Source organism: Coturnix japonica, chromosome 1, assembly GCF_054131305.1.
Source record: "Coturnix japonica strain WE chromosome 1, WE-NBRP24, whole genome shotgun sequence".
Lineage (NCBI taxonomy): Eukaryota > Metazoa > Chordata > Aves > Galliformes > Phasianidae > Coturnix > Coturnix japonica.
This window is the reverse complement of record NC_140663.1, coordinates 81,801,675-81,823,826: the sequence shown is the minus strand read 5'-3', so window position 1 is coordinate 81,823,826 and position 22,152 is coordinate 81,801,675. Positions and strand designations below refer to the sequence as shown.

The window sequence follows — 22,152 nt, the reverse complement described above, 5'->3', positions numbered from 1 at the left end:
TAACCTTTAAGCCACCCGCAGAAGCAAGGGGAGCTACAATTTCTTATCATTAGTACAGGTTTTTGTCACAACACAGGGAAATGTTTGTTGCACCATGTAACAACGAGAAAACTGCAGAAAACAACATTAGAACCCTCCTGATACAGCATGATCACCTTGTCTCTGGTTGGATGATGTCTGGTGAGAAAAGAATGCTTGAAAATATCAGGAACCAAGATAAATAAAAATCAAATGACCAATGACTTCTTCTGCACAAAGGGTGGCATTCTGCAAATGCAGAGTGCAGATCTGCACACAGGATCCTAGACTTTCTCTTGCAGTTGCCTAGCTCTTCCTGTTCCTTCCTCCAAACACCGTGATCAATCTATAGTTTTTAAATCTGGACTTCTTCTTCCACAGTCTGATTCACTTAAAGTGGGAAGTATGTAGAAAAAAAAAATTAATATCCTGTGTCAAGCAAACTTTTGTTAATTATAAACTGGTTTTGTAAAGTGAAATTGCTCCCTGGGAAGGAATCAGGCCTGGTCTGAACACAAATGCCATGTGCTTTATAATTATGGCAAGCTGAAATGCAGAATTCTGATCTAACAAAGACATTCCAATATTTCAATAACAACAGCAAAAATAACCACCAAAAATGAACATCTAGCACACAAAGCAGACTGTAGTTTTATCTTCCACAACAAACAAAATTGTAGGTATACCAGGGTGACAACAAAAGACTAGTAAATAAATGACATGTTGAGGAGAAATAGAGACCTTGTATTTACTTGGTTGTCCTTGAACCTTAAAGAAAAGAATCTTTGGAGTTCAGACCTACCACACCATGCCTGTTTTTCAAGTACTCTTAGCAAATTTGCAACTTAGACCCTAAAATAATTTGCTTTACCCAGGGAGCTTCACATCATGTTTGCACAGTCTGACAGTAAGCAGGTTGTGATTCCTTTCTGAAGTCGGAGAGGTGGAGAAATAAAGAGGGGTAATACAAATAATCATCGAGGAAAAGAATGCTGGTCGGTTAGCCTGCTGGCTTGTAGCAAAATGATGCATCTCTCTACATGTCACACAGGAATTATTTTCTTGTTCCACGTTGTCCACTGGCAAAAAAAGCTGCCACAGCTTCCTCTAGGATAAGAAGGACATAAAATTTCAGCTGCCCCAGATGTCAGCCCTCCAATCTCTCATGCTCCTTTGTCTGCCCCCCAGAAAAATGGTTTTAAGGAGCTTCCATCTTTTCAGCATCTGGTGAGGGTAATAAATCTGAAGGCTGTATGTACTAGTGTTCCCCATTTCACCTTTTCCCCACCAAAATCAGTGAAGACAGTGAAGGCAAAAGCACCAGTGTATTGCTGAGATCTCTTTCTCGTAATACAGCCTAAGCTGTGCTTTTAAGCAGGAGAAGTAATATCTCATGGCCATTTCCTGGTATTCATACAGGACCCTTAAAAACAGCCAGTCATTATTGTTCGGACAGTCTATGGGCTCTTTAATGGACAGAGAGAAAAATGCCTTAGAGGGCTTTTAAAATGCTTTTCTGGCTCTTTATATCTACCATTTGCTTTTGCCCTTGTATCTCCCATTTGGCTGCAGTGTGAATTTTGACAGACATCCTCTACAGTACTCGTCAGGTCAAGCCGTGGCTTCGTGTGGTTTCTTTCTCCAGCACTTCTAGTGCAGCGTTGCCATAAACACAAATGAAAGCTTCATGTTGTAAACCTACTGCATCAAGCTGAGAAACACAGAGCAAAATCCCACAGAAGCACAACCAACAGCAAATGTTCAAAATGCAACCCCATGCTTATCCCTCCACATTTAAATTCTAACTACATAACTCAGTCTGATGTGAACTCGTGTCTGAGTTTCATCAACGTTGTCAGGTTAGAAGTGCGAAAGTGCAAATAGATGTTTTTCTGTATATGTTAACAGCGAGCCCTCACAGTTTGTAATTCTGAAGGAACAGTGGTTCATTCATGTCTACCTCAGGCATGATATTAATGACTATGGGGAAAAAAAAGGTCAGGTGAAAATAGTTTCTCTGTCTCTAGCATGCTAATTCACCAAAGTTCCTAAAAGTGTCCTCAGTTTAATGCCTGAATTCCGCACACGACCCAAATTACGATTAGACATCAGCAAGTACTATTTACCAGAATCTGTTGTTTTTCTGTATGATTTGTGGAGTTTCTCCCATCCATAAATTCTGTGTTTGCTGTTTAACAGACACTTGAAAGAGAGCTAGCACACTGGGGTTACACTGCTTGGATTCTTTTAGAGCAGACAGTCTCCTTTTTAGGTCACAGCCTATATTGCTGCTGTTTTTTGAGTGGAGCTAAAAATTCACATGTGGGCTGAATGCTGTTATGCAGCATTTGGCCAGACCCTGTTGGTTACACCTGGAGAAGCATAGAGGCTAAACCCTCTCTGAAATGCTCCAAGCAAAACCGTCAGCTTCTTCCTTCAGACTGAACTTTCCTAAAGGGAAGAAGCAAGCAGCCAGTATTGCAGCAGGTCAGCGATAACATTTCAAGCATCTGAAACCATCTGACCTGAATGGCAAAAAAGGGTCCTTACAAACAAAAAGTTCAGCCAATGCAAATTGAGTAAATTTTTGTTTCGACCTGTTTGCTGCTCCAACTGAGTTTGATTTCCACAAAGAACAGGTCAAGCTAGCACAGTAGAGACTTTCCACAGAATCATCAGATTTTAAGAGGAACCAAGTTTTGTGAAAAACAAACTTCAAGTTTTTAACTGCAAATGATGGCTCTCGTTGACCGAGAGCAAACATTATGCTTTGCCTCAGCAAAACACCACAATGAGGGCCAACAAAGCCAATCTTGCAATCAACTACTGACAAATAAAAAGTAGGCCAAAACATACCCAAGGAAGTTACTCCAGTTAATAAATCAAGCAAGACCTCAAATTCAAGAAAATCAGAGTAGGGCTGTAAACAACTTGTTAACACATGAAAATATAGATAAGGAATTATTCGTACACATTTTCCAACACTTTTGGGTTTTCATGAGGAAGACCAGCTGACCCCTTACATTTCCTGGACTACATTAAAAGAATTTCAACTATTCTTTTTCTGAAAATAACAAGCTTTCTTGTATTTTTCTTTTTAGCCTGAGATATAACAATACTAGGAGAACTCATATTTTAAATACAGAACATGTATGTGTACCATACATGAAACTAAATCTACCCACTAGGCTGAAGTGCAGACAGAAATAGTGCATTTATTGTTGGTTGTTTATTACTATTTTTCTTTTTTCAAGCAGTTATAGAGCAGTATAAATTACTGAAAAATATAAGCTTCGTTTATAGATGAAAACTTCCCCTCATCACAGAATTGAAACCTGGAAATTAAAGTAGGATGTGAAGTCTGTATAGTAGTATAGGATATATAGTAGTATGCCTCTATGCCCCTGAGCAACGGCTAGTTTCTCCCTGTTCTTGGTCAGGGCAATGCAGTTCTGGGGCCAAGGCTCTACACATGTAAGAATGTACACATTTCCAGAGCCCCCAATTATATTTTAAAGGCTTACAAACACAAAGAATATTTTTTAGTTGTGTATTATTATTATTTTAAAGCAAGAATAACTGGACCAAACTTAGTACCTATAGATTGAGATCTGTATTGTAGAAATTTTAAGTTTGAAATAAGGACAAATATAATTTAAACATCATTTTATTTTATATTATTTTATTTTATTTTATTTTACTTTTATAGTGGTGCTATTTCTTTAAAAGTCTGCTTTCTTAGTTATATTTAAGACTCAGCTTTCCACATTTTTGATAGTCTTTAATAAGCTGCAAATTAAAGGCAGACTTCTGCACATATTGTAATATGTAACATTTAGTATGGTATCTGGAGCATGCTAGAGGATTAATGTATTTGGATTTACAAAATAAAACTTTGCTTCAGAAGATTCCATGTGCAAGAACAAAGATTCAGACTTTGAATCCTTTGAAAGTCTCTTAAACCCAAAGACTGACTGGAAGTTAGTGAGCTTGGCTGATGCCACAAGCAGGGCTTGGGAGGCAGAGAATCTGCAAAGTTCAAGAGAGTCGGCTTTACGTCCTGTCTCTGCTGATAACATTAAATGGCTTTACTGAAGCTTGATGGCTCTGCTGAACAATCTCTGTCTTTTTCATTTAAGTAACACTTTTTTTCTTCAAAGATCTAGGGCAAATTTGCTGATTAATCTTCTGGTGCAGAAGGTACTTTAAATTTTCTGATAGGCAGGAATAGAACCTGGAATAGTGACTGCACCACAGATGTGAGGGTACACGGCACCACGTTTACTGCTGCAACTAGAAGAAGGCTGCCACAGTACAAGGGCTGCCTTAACCCTGTATTGGAACCCTTGCACCTAAATGCCACACAGTCTTCCAACAGCATAATTCACTTTGGGGCACAAAAATTCTTTAAATGTATTTCTAATTAAATATCACATTTTAAATACCTTCTTCAAATGGTTGTGTAAGCTTCACATACAGTTACAATGCAACCCTTCAGCCAGTATATATATGTATAAATATAGGAGAAATTATGTTCTTCCTGAAACAAACCAGCTAAAATAAGTGAAAAAAAAAAATGATAAAGACACAAAAAAGCAGCATATACAAAATATTTTCAGATGTGTGACTCTTTGGTTATGATTTTTCTTCACAAATAAATAAAAATTGTATCCCTAGTATATCATAGCTTTACTAACTGGTTAGCAGGTGAGTGAAGTGATTCTGTCTCTCTTATTCAAGTTAGAAAACTTTCCATCTGCTTTGTATCTGCATGAAATGTTCACAAATGTGAAGTAATACACAGCGGACTGAAAAAAAATAATAAGCTCAAGAAGAAAAATAGTAAAACTGATCAAAACTGGAAGAACTATGAACTCACTTCCACCCTAAAGGTATCCAAACAACCTAAAGACTCTGCTATAAAAATGAACATAATGCTTAGAAAACAAGAAAGAACAGCAAGACATAAATCAAATACAAATATCATGTGGTCATGCCTTAGGAAACTGCATGACTTGTCCAACTCTGTGTGTATCACATTCTGCTTCTATGGCCCTTTACAGAGCTGGATAATTCAAGGCAGCCTGAGGGCCACAAAACACCGATGCATCCAGTGCAGGCTTTGTTTAAAAGAACTCAAGGTGGCCACCTAATTAAAAGGACAAGAAAGCAATCAGCCATAGTCAGTACTTTGCAAGGAACAGGAAAGGAATTTTTGAGTCAATTAGAGATAAACCATAACGTGAGGAAAGGTATCATGAAACATTTGCTACACTGAGATTACAAAAAGCTTTTGTTGAAGCAAGGTTCACAAGCACGTAGTGAGGTCTGCAAAGAGACGATCAATAAGGATAAAAACTTCTCCCCAGGTATCAAGAAATTATTAGATGCCATGGAGTGGCCAGAAGGGATAGAAAACTGAAAGGGAATACAGAAGTGAAGGCTTTGACTCCTCTGCTGTATTCCTATGAGATATTACTATAAAATGTGCTGGGGATAGAGCCTTGGCATCGGACACAGAGCTAAGCACATCTTTCAGGTGCAGTCTGTTAAAAGCAGCATACCAGAGGGCAGGGATATCCTGTGCACCTCCAGAAATGTGCTTTCTAATAGGATACAACATCACTGTAACTGTTTTAAGCACTGACTTGAAAATATGCAAGAAGAGACTGGCTTTGCATCTGCAGCAGACATCATCAGGTTAAACAATTTTCCTGACCAAATACATTTTGAACACTTAAGAACATATGTTGCGCATAAAGCTCTACCATTCTACCAGTAGCAGAATAGACATGGGTAGAAGAGGGACCTCCATAATTTAGATTAATTGCTTACTGCGGGTGTGGAGAGAGGTGCAGTAGGAGTACTACAGCCTCAAATAACAACCAAGAACAGCCGTTTGCACTGATATAATCCCCCGGGCCCCAAGAACTAGTTCACCTTATGTGTCCCTTGCAGTCAGGCTTCTCTGTGCCTGGCTTCTGGCAGTGACATGAGATTGACATGAATCACAGGCTGACAGAGTGAAATGGAGAGATTATGAATCACATGTACCCTGAATGGCCACAAGCAGCTTCCCAGAGGTAAGGGGCTTGGGCTGGCCCAGGGCCTGAAGGAGGGTCCCACCACAGCGTCTGTCACTAGCAAGTGAGGTGCTGCAGAGGAGAAGAGGGGCTCAGCTGCTTGGAAAAGCAAGAATGCAGTGCTCCAGCACAGTACTCAGACTGAAAGTGGGCTTTACTGGAGGGTATCAGCTATTACTTGCTCTGAACCGGTAGCTGGAAATGACAGTTAAAACTGTATTCCTTTCTGCTGTGGTTCATCTGCCTCACTGGGAGGACAGTAAATAGGGAACATTTTGCTTTTGTTTGAAATGTAAAACACAGGCATCGCTTTCTACAATCAAAACCCCAAACCAAAATATAACAGTCATGATGCCATGCTCTTCTAACCCAGCAGACCACTTTAGTTCATCTGTAAAAAAAAACAGATGTTTGCATCAACAATTTATCAAGTGGGGTTGCAGGATGTTTACAATAAATCTGCTTCACAGAGAAAACAATGCTTTAAAAAGCTCCTTTTTTTCTTCCCTAATGAGTCAGGTAACAGAAATAACCACTCTGGTAAGCATGCTGATTTAATGTGCATTAGACGGTCACCAATTAAATTATGAAACGTAATTACTGTGCAAGAAGACTTCTCTCAAGTATTTCTAATAGCAAAACCCATTAGCAAGTCTTTCTTCTTCCTCTCATCTCTGCTTTCTTTCTGATGCCTTGGGAGTGACAGCAGACAGTGACCAGGACAGCCAGCCACAAACAACATCAGATGCATGAAAAAGAAAGCGAGGTCCACACAGCTTGCCTTGTGGTCCACAGCACCAGTGCAGCCCTCCTAGCTGCACTGCCTTATCTCTGCTTCCTTCTGTGCTTTCCTGCTAGACTGAAGTGAGAAGCGGGCTGTGCCAGAAGCAAAGGTTTGGGAGAAGTGATTTCTCATCTTCATTTGTAAAGCTCGCCTCATGGCAGAATCTGTTCTCCTGCCATTGAAGACCTGGGTCTGAAGGAGCAGAGAATCAGCACAGATTTCTCCCTGACAGTCTGCTTTGTGGATGGAGAATTATTCATAAGCATTTGTGCAAAAAATAATTTACATCTCTTCAGATCACATAAGCAAAAATATGATGTTTTGCACATTATATAAACCAATTCACTTGAAGTCTACTAAACTAGAGTGTCAACACACTCTTCACTTTCTCTCAATAATTCTTATTTCATCATAGAGATGTTCCAGAATGTGTTGAATAACCAGGATTTAAATGAATATTTATTATGCAATTAGGAACACTGCATGGGTTGGAAATAATTCCTAGCTAAGGCATATATCAAACAGCAAATATAAGTGCATCTTTAAGACTGTGAGTCCTACTGAAAGCAAAAGAGGTTATTGATATGATTAAAGCAACTTGTCAGTGCAGAGTATGAGTGTATGGTGTGTGTTTGGATCCAATTCTGAAAGATACTTAGGAACATGGCTAGCTGCGACCTATGAAGTACTCAGCGTTTAAAGCAACATCCAAAGTTAGAAGAGAAAAAAGGAATATTACATGTTGACCAAATCTTTCATCACTGTCTCTCCTGCAAATCTCTATACAGTCCTATTGTGGGTTTCATAACCATATCGTACTAGCTTTGCAAAACTTGAATAATAATGCATCGTTAATGAAAACAGCAGCAATGATAATGTTAAATAGTTCTCCCAAATGGACAGACAGAAAGCTCTCTGTCCTCTTTAAGACTGCAAATATCTATGGTTAGAAAATGAAGATGTGGGTTAATAAATGAAACAAATTCTAGTAATGGAAGAAAAAGAAATTAAAGACATTTATTCATGTGCAAAGTAGGATCTAATATGTCACCTTGCTGCCGCATTGGTGATTATTTTCAGGCTGCTGGGATTACGGATCAGCTTATCCAGGATGCTGACAATCTGCTCAAACTTGGGTCTGTTGTTTCTGTCTTTCTGCCAGCAGTCCAGCATCAGCTGATACAAGGCAGCTGGGCAGTCCATAGGAGGTGGCAAACGATACCCTTCATCAACAGCCTTAATTACCTGCACAAGGATAAAAGTTTTTGAGAACTTAAAGGCACTTGCATCAACTTGTTTTTATCAGTTCTGTGAACAACATTAACATGGACTTTCAATGTTTAAACAATTGTGTTTATTCACTAATTGTCTTGCAGCGCAATGCTCATGGTTTATCTGCAAAGTAAACCAGGCTGTAAATTAGGCATGCAGGAAGGGCTGTGGGAGAGTTAAGATACAGTATATGACTTTGAGGAAGGTGAGAGTCTAAAAAGGACCTCCAAAACTCACACTGAACTAAATGCATAAATAAAAGCTACAGTTATTAAGCTGCCTGCTTAAGTATGCCAAAATGCAAAAGATCTTGAATGTCATTTGTCTGACCATCCTTACAAGCAGGTTTGTCCCATACTCTCCAGTGGATGCTGCATGCAGCAGAAGACCAACCAACCTTCTCACAGGAGACTGTACTGGTAGGCAGAAGATCATGTTGAGAAATGAGTCTGTAATTGATCTCACAGAGACAGAAAATACCTTAAAAACTCACCACAAGGTAATTCAATGCTTCCTGCTATGAATTGTATCCCCAGTTCTTTTATCAGCTCTCTAGATACAAGGCCAATGAACTCAAAACCACCATGTGATAAAACAAAATTTAGCCCAATATTTACACTTTCTAATATAAACTTCTCAAAATGTATAATACCTATTGATCAGTCCTACTGTATACTCTGCATCATAAGTCAAAAAACCAACACATTGTAAGTAGAAAACAATAAAGGAAAATTTTGTTATCCTCTCAGTGGCTTTTATTTATTTATTTATTTTCTCGATCCGTTAATAAAAAAAACAACAGGAAAAATCTGGGTTAGAGCATGGATAATAAAGTCCATAATTAAAGCAGCCAATACAAAGAAATAGGCTTATATTTCTGTTTCTCGTTTTAGTGTTAACAGTTATTACAGAAAAGCATCCCACTAGTACATCAGCTTATGTAACAATATTAATTAAACTCCACCAAAAATTGAAAAGCCTTCATGACTAATTAAAAGATATACATAGCTTGCTGCTGACTTGTATTCCATGGGTACTAATTTGAAAGGAAAACTTTTCTTCTGTTTAGTATTTGATCTTGTTTAGTATAAGGTAGCATTAGCAAGGCACATCTCGAAATGTTACTGACATTTTTTTAATCTAGCACTAAAAATATCATCACTTTGGAAAATCTATGTGCATTAGTGACTGTATATCAGAAGATTTGGTTCATATCCAGCATGGAATAAAACTAGTATTCTTATGGCAACAACAAAAAATCACAAAAAAAAAATAGATGCAACACAAATCTTACTTGGGAAATATTATGCTTCTTAAGAAATACTGGGAGAAATACATTCATCGTTTGGATTAGAGACTTGGATAGTTTACTAATGCTGCAAAGAGGCCTGCATTTGAAGTCTTCTAATAAAATCACTCTACTACTCTACTTTATCCTTTAATTACTTCCAGAAATATGTTGGTTTCACTAAACATTTAGTAGAAATACTGTATTTCTAGTTCTCACAAGCTTCAAGAGCAACTTGTTCTGTGTATTTGACATTTACTGAAGGCTTCTATGCAGTATTATAGAAGTGGAACCAAAGGACATAAAAAGAAATACAGGAGAGTTTTCTAACAATAAGCTAAGGAATGTAAAAGGCAATGACACCACTGCTGTGAAACTGTTTGAATCACCCTACAGAAAATCACCAGAGTAATAAAATTCTCTGGTATGCTCCCTTGGAAGTCCAAAATACCTTGCTAAAAATACATAAGCTTTTTCAATAAGCTCATTAGAACTTAATTTTTGGCCCGAGAAATGGAGAAATTTTCTTTTCTACATCTTCCTCAATGTCAGTGTCAAAAACTCAGAGCCACCTGGTTTCATTATGCTTCGCTTACTTTCCCTGTCTGATCCTATTTGAGAACACAGTTCAGATAACAGTGTACTTACATCCTGGTTGGACATCTCCCAGTACGGCCTCTCTCCATAAGACATCACCTCCCAGAGGACAATTCCGTAGCTCCACGCGTCACTGGCTGATGTGAACTTCCGGTATGCAATGGCTTCTGGCGATGTCCATCGGATGGGAATCTTGCCCCCCTAAGTAAAAGTAGACAAGAACAAGAAAAAAATGTCTGTAATACAATGAATAGAATTTCATATAATTGATTACTTTAAATGAATCTCTGAGATTACCATTTTATCAGTGCAGAATGGTCTGGATTTGGCTTCCAGTGTGACATTTCATGTGAACTTCCCTTTAGTAATGAAATCTGCAGAAAAGACCCCATGTTTTCTAGGAGAATTAAGAAAATAAAGGGGCCCCAGAGTTGCTGAGTTCCACTAACCCACGCCTCCAACTGCAGAAGGCACTACACACAAATCACCTTCTCTAAGCCAGAAGACAGTCACAGATAAAGATTTGGGTGGGGTTGTTTATGTGGGAAGGAGAGAGCAAAAATATCTGGGCAAGTGGTTTTAAACATTCTTTTAGAGTCACAAGAGAAGCAAGCCATCTTTAAATGGTTTAAACATGAAAAGAATTAAAGCTATTGTTATAATTAATATTGTAATTCTGGGAACCGCTTTCTCTGATTATGGCCGCCATTTGGTGCCAAAGGTCAGATTAGTAAAATGCACACAAGAAGCCTCAGGCTGAGTTTCTGCAATATGAAAATTAGAGAGAAGAGCCAGTTTCCAATAGTGCCAGCTATGTCAGAGGATTTTCAGACTCTGATTTGTGGATCACAGATGAGAAAAGAAATTCATACGTGACAGAAGTGCAAAATTTCCTACTTAAGGTATGTTTGGTTTGAATATATTGGAATACAAGAAACTGTGACAGTTCCAAGATATTTCCAGTTCGAGGGATGTACAACATATCCAGGGATATTTTCTTAAGAATTCACCCTAGGCTATAACTATTTAACACACCTCTGAAACCTCCATTATACTACGGTATGCTTATGTACCTAGATTCACAATAACCTGTGCGGGGAGTTCTATTGTTACCACAAGTTAACAGCAAGTATTAAAGCATAAAAATAATGTATGATGTGCACCTGCACTGAAGGCAGGCATAAACTCATCAGCTTCAGTTTAACTACCTTGGTTAACAGTAGAAATGTGGACATTAAGTGTTCATTAGAAACATATATACAGCTTATTTTGGCACCTAAGTGTCTGCAATTTCTGCACAAATTAGCTAAATATAGGCAACACAGGTGCAGTTTACTCAGCCTGCATTTCAGAACTCCAGAATGTCATCAGATATGTCTTAAAAGCTTGGCAAAGTTCAGAGATGGGATCTGATCTGGCATACGACTCTGTATGGACCACATCCCATGTAACAGACTCCTTACCTTAACCAAAAAGCAAATCTTCATTTCATACACAACCCTTATAATTAGGTAAAGACTGAATTTCCACATTACTTGTGGACCAGCAAGTAGGAAACAGTAATTACATATGGGTATTTCAAACCACTGTTTCATTACAGAAGCCTGGCTGGAGATCCTGTTGTCTCTCTGGTTCAGACTTCAAAATCCATAATAAAATGTGCTTTAGTCAAGAAAAGTACATGCTATTTTCTATTCAATATATGTTATTCTTAATTCCCAGTACTACTGTATGACAGTACTGAGAGCATAAAAATGATTTTGTTTTTCTCATACTCTATTGAGAAACAATACTGTGCATTTTACAAACGTCCTGAATCCCTCGCTGAGTCCAAGGCACAGCTAAGAAATGAATAAAGCTCTCCCATACCATGGTACTTTAACAACAAAGCCATTTGCCCTTTATGATTTGGAGATGATAACAATCTCCGTTTCACTTTTTCAGCTTTTTTTCCTATGTGTACTAGTAGACAGCTTTGTTTTCTTCTCCTCCCACATCTCACACAATAAGGAACACGAACACTACAGAGAAAGTCAACCTAATCTAGTCAGTGGCAACCCTGCCCATGGCAGAATGCTTGGAAGTAGATGATCATTAAGATCCAACCCAAGCCATCCTATGATTCTATGATCCCAAGCTTATAGGAATTAAACGTCACCACCACAAATAGAAACAGCTTCCAAGGCAAGTATCTCCCACTCATCCCACAGACTCAGAAATCAGTCTGCAAATCTGAGCAGACTTGGAGCGCAGCAGAAAGGCTGCACAAGCAGTAGGCCATACAGGAGAACAATACTGGTGCTTGGTTGGAGAGGCACAGTGATGCTCTTTTTCTTATGCTGGCATAATGGCTGGTTGTGCAAACCATCAAAACATCACTTTGGAGTACTTAGAATTCTACTCTCAAAATTTGAATTTCCATCAGTGGTTTCAAGCTCACTTTTTCAATTTTTTGTTAAAATGTGGAATGGAACTTTCCTTGATGATTCTTAGAGAAATAGCTGTCAGATAAAAAAAAAAATGCATTTGAGGCTAGAACATAAATGTGTTTGTAGTTAGAATGTGGTAACTTCGAGAAGAAAGAAAGCCTTAGTATTAGAGATGGCCAGAGTTTGTTATTGCAGATTCAAAGCCCTGGTAGCCCAGGTCAGAGTAACACTCAGGATTTGAAATGGAGCTGTGATTCCTACAGAATCTGGCTGTTCATTCTAATTCATCTCAAGGTTCCCACTTTATTTCTCACAAGCCTGGTGCAAGTCAGCTATTTCCAGGACTTCGTACTCCTTCGAGCATTGTGATTTATCACTTGTACAGGATGACTGTCACAGGCCACTCAGCTGCAGGCCTGGGGTGAGCAGAATCAAGAAAAAATAGTTCTAACAGAAAAATTAGAATAACATTGCAGGAAAACCTGAAGGTAAAAGCCTGGAATTAATTCATTACCTTAGGACTTGGATTAATTCATCAACACGGTATTGAGGCATAGCACAATGGTCTCATGTGTGTGAGATGAGCCTAGTTTACACTAATAAACACACCTTAAAATTACACAACCCTTCTGCTTCAGCCTTTAATATTTTATCTTGAATCTATATCCTTCTCAAGTGGTAAGTGATAACAGAGTGCCACTTCTGTCCTATACACCTATACAAGATAATTTGTCATGTCTTCTTTTTTTTTTTTTTTTTTTTCTTTCTTTTTCTTTTTTTGACAGATTCTTCGTAGGACTAAGTCTGTATTGCTGTGTTTTTGTATACCAAGGAAATGCAGGAAAAATATCTCAAGAAGTAATTGCAACAATGTGCAGTGAAAGAACTGTTCTCAGCAGAGAGAACAAGGAGTGGTGCCTCACTGTGCCTACCCTACTCTGACTCAGTTTTATGAGATCACATTATCAGGACACTTTCCACCAAAGCACAATGCTTTTAGAGTGCTGCAGATTCAAGGAGAAGTGAGTTATGCATGCAAATATAGGAACTGGATACACTGAAATGCCATGAACACCACTGATGTGCCCAAGGATGAACTTAAACAGTCTATACTCATCTACTGATTACCCAAATATTAAACACCTGAGAGACATAATTACAGTCCTTCTACATGTGTGATAGTTTAAATTTAATTTCAGTTCATACTGTTCCACCTACTTGTCATTCAGACATCTAAAAATAATACGAATAGAAAAGATCAATTTGACAATGGAAACGTTAATAGAGCCTTGGCCTTTCAATTAAAATTGAATAGGTACGGAGAACATAGATAATTACAGTACATCCCCTCCAGCACATTTAGTGGGTTTGCTGCAGATGCTGGCTTCTGTTTCTGTAAGCAGGCAGACCTCAGGCTACTGAGTGCCTTCTGTGGTATGAAAGCAGTGACAGTAACTCAGGAGCTAAAACACGATCCTGTTAGGTAGCAAAGTTTTCTTACAAATCCCAGTTCTCACAGAGCAGTCTCACAGAGAACTTGGGGCAGTAGTAAGGAGTGTGTAAGCATCACCGGGAGGTATGATGGGAACAGTATGGGTCTTATATACAGTGAAGCTGTGTATCCACTGGGTGGGAATGCACTCTGTGGAATGCTTTCACACTCATGGCCCTCAGTTATTTTAGCTGGGGCCCAAACATGCAAATGCCCAGTCTGGATCTGTGTACAAAATTCACTTCAAAGGAAACTTGAGCAAGAGAGACAAACAGCGAATACCCTTATCCTCTCAGAATCAGTATGTGGCTAAGTTATATTCAGTAACTTTTTTTGAAGGAAATTCAATTGTTCTAGGATGTATTTGAAGGTTTTAATTATCTGAACATCTCCCTGCAGCAGTTTGTAAACATACCATAAATGCCAGATGGAGTTTACAGAACACAAATGAATATACTTTGCAAAACAGTTCCTTTCCATCGTGTTTCATTATCTAAATGTAAATAGGAAGTTAGACTTAGAAAATAGGTGGCAGAAGGAGAAGAAAAGAATTTCAGTGTTGCACTTGGCCACAGGAAATTTAGATGCAATACTGATGCTGAGAATCCTGGTTCATCCTAGCCCACCTGGGGATACAAGCCATTTATGTGTACTCCATTCACAGCAAAATCCACCTCAGTTATAAAGCTCTATGATATGCAGCATGCTGTGGATCTGTTTTTTCTTCTGCCTTTACAAATTTTTCATATAAGATAACTAGGACTTAAAAGTGTCTTCAGGTCTTAATGTGAGTACCCCAAATGTCCTTACTATATTATACTAAACTATCTATTTGCATGGCCAGGTGAATTTTGGAACATGAGAGCTTACCTTTGAAGCCCGTCAAAAGCATGTGTCATGAGGTTAAGTTTTGCTAGAGATGGGAGGAATCCTCACCCATGGAGATACTAACAGACAGGGCATGTGTGAGAAACAAGAGAGATATCCTATGCATGGTGCAGGGGTTTGCTGTATAAGCTTTTGAGTATCACATTTAAATAGCCAGAAAGAGAACAGCAAGTATTATTAGGTTTGGAAAAAATGTTTAGAAAAGAAAAGAATGGAGGCATATTTATGAAGGCAAATTTGTGAATCTGCTTTCAAGAGGAGACAGATCATCTGCCACTGGGCAGTGGAGGAAGGTCACAAGTTAACTGCATCAGCTTGCAAGCATACATACTAGGGGAGGACATTTGACAAGGCAACAGATCTCTGTGATGGAGCTATAGGTGATTTTCTCTTAAGGAACTCTTCCATTATATTAATATTTAACTATGAATGTTGCTCCTATACTGAACATGAAAACTGCTTTCTCCTATTAGTGTCTCTTTCTATTAACTGTGAGAGAGATCTCTGCAGACAGTTCCTAAAGCAGTATACATTGCACACTTCTACAAACATGCAACAGCTTGTCAGAAGTCAGAGAGAGCACAGAAGGCTCAAGTAAAGAACAATATCTTTACATATGATAAATTGTGAAGGTATGAATGTATGTATAAGAAAACACGTATGATATCTTTGTTTTTCAAGTAAACTGCTGCAATAATTGCTTGTTGCTGTCAGTGATCAAGAATGAAGGAAACCCTAGAAAACCCACATCAAGATTCTGCTGATACATTCTACTCCAATTTGTTCTGTACATTTTGAAGACAAAATGGCTGCTAGGCTTCATTATAAATTTTACTTGAGTATGGTACCCAACGAGAAGCTCTCTATCAGACAAAACTATCTCAGATGGAACAGAACATTTAGACGTTCGTCTAACTGACATTATTATGTCTCTAACAAAGAGTACCACTCTGTGTATGTGATATAAGAAGAAAGCACAGGATATTTTAAAGAATACTTATTTTTTCTTTTACTCAGGTATTTGCTCAGTTAAAGGTACAGCAGCAAGTATGAGTGATGTACCTTTTACACAACAGTAATCTAAGCATGTTCCAATCAAGACATAAATAGCATTATACCGTAAGGTATAAAAACATAAAAAGATTTTTTTTATTTGAGTGTTTTTGTGTGCGTGTTTGTTTTTTTTTGTTGTTGTTGTTGTTTGTCTGTTTTTTTAAAAAACTATCTAAGTGTCGAATAACCAGTGTGACAAAACCTTCATGCATCAAGTCTTATATCACTGTGTACCAAACTACCTTAGGCCCTAGTTGTGGTATTCATTCCTTGATGTAAACAGCAAAAAGAAACCTAGCTATGAATTTTTGCACACTGCAAGGAAATTAATCTACCAACAGAGTGTTTTCTTGCCTTTTGTCTTTCCTGAGACTTAAATAAAAACAAAGCTGTAATGAGTTTATGGTTTTTTGAACACCTACAGCCAAGGAAGACCAGAGAGCCTTGCAGTAAAGAGTACAAGCCTCAGGGGCTTCCTCAGCTTTCAGGTCAACTTTATCACAACAAACAGTGTAATTTAAAAGGATAAATACAGAAACTCACCCTTGTTGTGTAAGCAGCTTCTGGGTCATCTTCCAATACACGAGAAAGACCAAAATCTGAGACTTTGCACACCAAGTTACTATTGATTAGTATATTACGAGCAGCTAGATCTCGGTGGACATAACCCATATCTGACAAATATTTCATGCCAGATGCGATCCCACGAAGCATGCCTACCAGCTGAATGACTGTGAACTGGGCATCATGTTTCTGGAAAACATTTGAAATGTCATTTCAGAGATTGTTTGTGCTCCTCCACATACAAGGTTTTTGATTAAGATTCTGGAAATTCCTTAAGCAAAGAGCTCGTTAGTCAGAGATCAAAAGTTAAATACCACACATGGCTCTACTTTGATCTGTAGAAAATAATCTCCCCATCAGCTGAGAGAAAAGGGACAGATTTTCCATTCAGATAAAAATTCAGTTTCCCTCTTCTTGTTCTCATCAGATTTTTAATTTCCTCTATGGGCCCTGTATAAAAGTGGCAAATAAATCTAAGTCATGCGTGCCCCTGAGTCTGGAGTGTCAGGACATTAGAGAAACAGATGTCTAGCTTCACTGAAAGGGAACTGGTAGTGAAAATCCCTGCCTTACCCAATAGACTAATGAGTTTTCTATTATGTATGGATGTTTTTTGTTGTTGTTGTTTGGTTGTTGGGTTGTTTTTTTTTTTTAGCTGCAATAAATCCTGTCCTGATTCAGTGGATTTCGAATGCCTCCCAAATTAGAACTCATTTCTCAAAATTTTCCTCAACTTTACAAACACAAAACCACTTAAGCACACTGTAGCCTAGAAACTAATAGTTGTATAGATTTCTAATTGTCTACTTCTAGGCATGTGTTTTAAATCTCTTAGCTCTTACTAATGCTATTTGTTAACACTGAGCTTTGATATTGACATACAGATATGTAGACAACAGGGTAACAGTATGTCCTACAACAGCTCTCAAATGAATCCCTCAGTGCCATAAATGTATCATCATAGGCAACTCTCCAGCTCTTCCTGCTGCTTCTTCCAGAACTTTATTAAATACACTGGAGTTGGCTCTGCCAAGTGTGGTGAGCTCACACAAATTAGTCTGCAAGACTGACTGTAGTCATTTCATTTCTGATTAGTATACTTTGGGGCAATATTAGTGCTGTAAACATTAGATTAATACATGACACAGAGGATGCTTAAAGAGCCTCTCAGAATTCCCTTTCATGAAGGAATTTATTATTATTAAAGACTCTTGTCAGTTCCCTGCTATGAAACCTTCTTTAAAGAGAGCCCAAACATGCGGATCTCTGTAGATCCTGGAAAAGATTTAGCTGGGAATCACATGAAGGTTTCTAACCATGGAAGGAATGAGATGGCAGGAAGGAAGGCAAGCTAACTACCTTTAACAGGCATTTATAAAATGGGATATTTGACCTGCGTTGCCTATGATATTAATGACTCATAAGGTTCTTATTCTGTATTTCCATGCAACCACACTAAAAGACAAAAAAAAAAAAAAAAAAATCACACCCAAATGAACGAACAAGCTAAACAATTGTTTTCTACAGCCAGAAAATATACTTCTTTCCTCAGAGCTTTCTTCAAGAATTTCAAGCCTATACAAAATATATATCGCTCAGTACAGGTATATTTCATTCAGATACACTGACACATTATTTATATGTATTTTACATGCTTCAGCGAACATCATAACATATACCGAACATATTGAAACTAAGGTTGACAATATGCTCCCTTTTGGGGTTAAATGTCTAGTTTAGTGTTATGAATTTGGGGGATAATGTCATTCAACCACGGTAGAACCAAAGCAGTCTCCCAGACAACAGCTGAGTTTGCCCTAACAAATTAAAATTAAACTAGTGTTTCCCTCAGATGGGATTTCATTTCTGCTACACTTCTTGTTTTGCCACATGTAAATCTTGATGACACAGGGAGCGTTCAAATTTTTTTAGGCTCGCTACCAACTTTGACCAAAAACAAAGATAAATCAACAGCACTGTAAGTATGTCTAAGGTTGGGGAAAGGAAACAGTCTAATAAAGTTTGCTAGCAAAACATTTCAAACACACTCACATAAAGGCTATTCCCTAAACTTTTTACATATAGGGAAATGGCTCTTGGCTCACCATTACTAGTTTACCAATAGCATTTCCACAAATCTGTTTGCTTTGGAAATCACTTATAAGACATACAGGCTGCCAACCAATAAGCACAACTGCATTATAGTGGTAGCTTTGCCCCAGTAAAAACAATTTTTATTTCTATGTGCCAGAATTATTTTTATTTAATAGACATGACATACAAATAATATGAAAAATGTTTCACTTCTTTTTGGGACAAGAGTGGCAGGCAGCAAGCAATCAATATGCAACAGCAGATCCTTGCAGATCATAATGCAGACAACCAGTGGAAATAATAAAGTATTAAGAAACAAGAGCTCACGATGCATCAGAGTAGAGTGGCTACAGATAATGAGCTCAGAACAAGAGCTGGTCATGCACCATGTAATGATCCATTGCACTCACCCTTAGGAAGCTGTCCAAGGAACCATTTTCCATGTATTCAGTAACAATCATAACTGGTTTACCTGCAAATACATTACAGGAGTCAGGCATTTAAAATGACTACAGAATGATTGGTAAAGAGGCATTTCGAACATGTACCCAAATCTGAAGGAACATCTTAGTGTTAAAATAGAAAGCAAAATGATACATGCAAAAATCACTGTGCCTACAATGCAATTGCGTTTGCAACAACATCAACAGAAACAGAGTTCCTTTTGTGTAAACTGATATGATTTTTAGCAGGTGAAGCATCCTGCATTTTCAGCACACTGTGCCTTGTCCAGCCAGTGAGCCAAACAGTTGCATTTATGCAGCTGTGCTTTGCTGGGCACATATCCTGATGTTTCTTCCTGAAGGGAACTGGGCATGGGCTACAGAAGAGTCACAGCTTGTCACCTCAAGTGTCTGCTCTGCACAACAGAGGGGTGAGGGATCTGCTGCAGGAGCACAGCCAACATGTTCCTGCTATGGAGGTACATGAGAGCAGCACCACACTCCCTTTAGTATTACTCCTGTACCCTTGGAAAGCCTTTTGTATGTGAAAATTCTGGGCAGATTCAGACCAGTTAGTGAAACTGATCTTTCTACCCTAGGGTATTCCGTAACATAACCAAGGTATTATATATGACTCTGACATGCTGAAGAGAAATTAATACAAAAATGAATGTGATTACAGCAACATTTCCAAAGGCCACTGCCCTGCTAATATTTCACCATCATTTGTAGTTTATTATTTCATAATATTTTTAAAATCTTTGTTTATTTTCTCTTTGTGGTAGAGAGAAAGGTGGGTAGGAACACAGTGCTCTTTAAGGAGGTGAATTGTTATTTTTACATATAATACAAGAAGGCTTCTGACCATAAAAGCATGCCATAAGGCTTCATATTGTATAGCCAGTGATACATCTTTTAAATAAACTTTTAAAAATGAAGCTTTTAAAATTGAGTAGGATGAGGCTTGAAGATATATCTGCTATAATCAAAATCCAGAAAGCTGTGCGAAAAGCAAAGCACATTTTAACTACCCCTTTTTTCCACCCCCTACTCCCAAAATTTCCGTCAAATAGAAATTCTTTTAGAAGATAAACATTAATTTCAAATAATTTGAATTCTTGAATGAATTTTCAGGGGAAAATCTTTTGTCCTCTCTGCATAGATGAAGGGGTTAAAACACCTTTCTGCTGTGCAGCCGATGCATTGTGCTGGGGGAGACACACTAATGGGTAACTCACTGCCCTCCATTAACTAGTGAGAACAAACTTTCCATTCAAAACATTGACTTGGAATTATATAAAATATAGTACAAATAGAAGAATGAATGATGTAAAAATTCCAGAAGTTTTCTGTTGCTTGTTTATTCTTGTTGCTCACAGGAAATGTACAGTGACAGAAAACGTACCCTGTTTACATTGGGCATGTAATATTAGCCCAAAGGCATTTCTGGACCTTTAAAGTAAACGGCAGTACTCTACTGTGGCTATCCAAAACCTTCTATGATAATCCACACAGTTAGAAACCAGGAGAAAGTGAACTTGTTTTCTGCATAAACTCAATTTTATGGCATATCAGAAGTCTGAAATTTCAGTAAGAAGATCCATCTTTCAGCTTTACTAGGAGAGCATCTTCCTGCCTTGATCACCCAAATTAAGAAAGCCCTAAGTGCAGGGTTTCACTCACATCCAGTTACAAATGTGTCCGTAATAAGAAGCATATGCTCCAAAGCAACACCATGCACTTTTAAAAGAATGATCTGCATTCATTTATCAAAGCACAGCCGTTCATACATGATAACAACTTGTGTCAACAGTGTTGCTGAAATTTATTATACTAACAGGCTACAAATTGCTGTAAAATATTAGTAAACTATGCAGAACATGTGTGCTGGTTATTAGGATTACTGACTACAGCACGCCTGGGAGACTGGTCTAAAGGAAAACTCAGAACCGAAGTCAATTTGAAGTAGGGGACTGAAGTTGTATTTGGTGAGTGCAATTCCTTCGCATTGCCAGTGTGTCGGCAGGCAGATCCCAGCCACCACAGCTGGATAACTTCGTGTATCAAGCAGTCCTGCTGTATGGATTGCAGTTACTGCACCTTCAGAAGAGTGCTTAGTATGAGAAGTGAGTTCACCTCTGAGACCTCTCAAAAGACTTCAGCTAATGAAGAAAGGTCATACTGTCTACTTATCTGGATTAGAAGAGATCCAGAGAGTAATTCAAAGACCTTCTCCTAATGGTGTATAAAAACCAGCGCTTATGAGTGTGATTTAATAGCTATCATTACAAAATATGAACACTCGCTAAATTGTTATTACACTATAGTGGTCTGGTTTGAAAACAAAATAAAACAAAACAAAGCCAAGACAAGGGAAAAACAAACAACATAACCCACCTTCTTACTCTTCTAAAACTTTAGTGGATATTAAAGGATTCCCTTTCCTTGCATTTATGCCATTTAATTTTACCCAGTAAAACAGACACAAATGGTTCTAGAACAGTTTTTTCAACTTTCTTATCACTATTACAGCCATCTGGAGAGAAGGCTGAATCCCTGATACTTATATTGACTTCAGCTGGGAATACTTGTATGTTGCTCTCTCATAGTTCAGTGTGATAGACAGCGAATCCTGCAAGCCACCCTTGAGACAGACAGCAAGTCTGACATGAATACTGCCAAAGAATAAACTTACTAATGCTCTCCTACACAAGAAGACAGAATTAGTAATGCACATGTATAAGCAATGCTCAACATTCTGCACGTAGAGCATTAAATTATTTTTTGAAGTGCCACAGAAATACAAAATGTAACAACACAGATATCAGCTCAGCTGTGTACAGACACTTTTGTTTGAAGAAATTCAGCGTTTGTAAATATTACTTTGACTGCACAAAATGAATGTCATTAAAACCAGGAGCTAACCTGAATTTATACAGGCACATCCTGCAACCCTTTTCTAATAGGAATTGAGAGGCATGAGTTGAAGGATATTTTTTTTGTTATCTAAATCAGCAAAACAGACTTTCATGAATTATACCTAAAGGAAGAATTATTATTGTATTTCTTTCTAACATATAGGGATTTACACACTTTTTGTCATTTGTTTTGAAACTTATTTGAATTTATTTCATGTACCTTATTGCA

At 38.0% G+C, this 22,152-nt stretch overlaps 1 protein-coding gene across 1 annotated transcript in view; it reads right to left on the bottom strand.

The window, feature by feature from the left end:
• EPHA3 (EPH receptor A3) overlaps nt 1-22,152 on the bottom strand; it is a 210,746-nt gene that overhangs the window by 8,991 nt on the left and 179,603 nt on the right. The window contains exons 12-15 of the mRNA XM_085546983.1: nt 18,973-19,034; nt 16,448-16,657; nt 10,094-10,243; nt 7,937-8,130 (exon numbers count right to left, since the gene is read on the bottom strand). Coding sequence (XP_085403109.1) covers nt 7,937-8,130; nt 10,094-10,243; nt 16,448-16,657; nt 18,973-19,034 — 616 coding nt within the window. The remainder of the gene's footprint in view (nt 1-7,936; nt 8,131-10,093; nt 10,244-16,447; nt 16,658-18,972; nt 19,035-22,152) is intronic.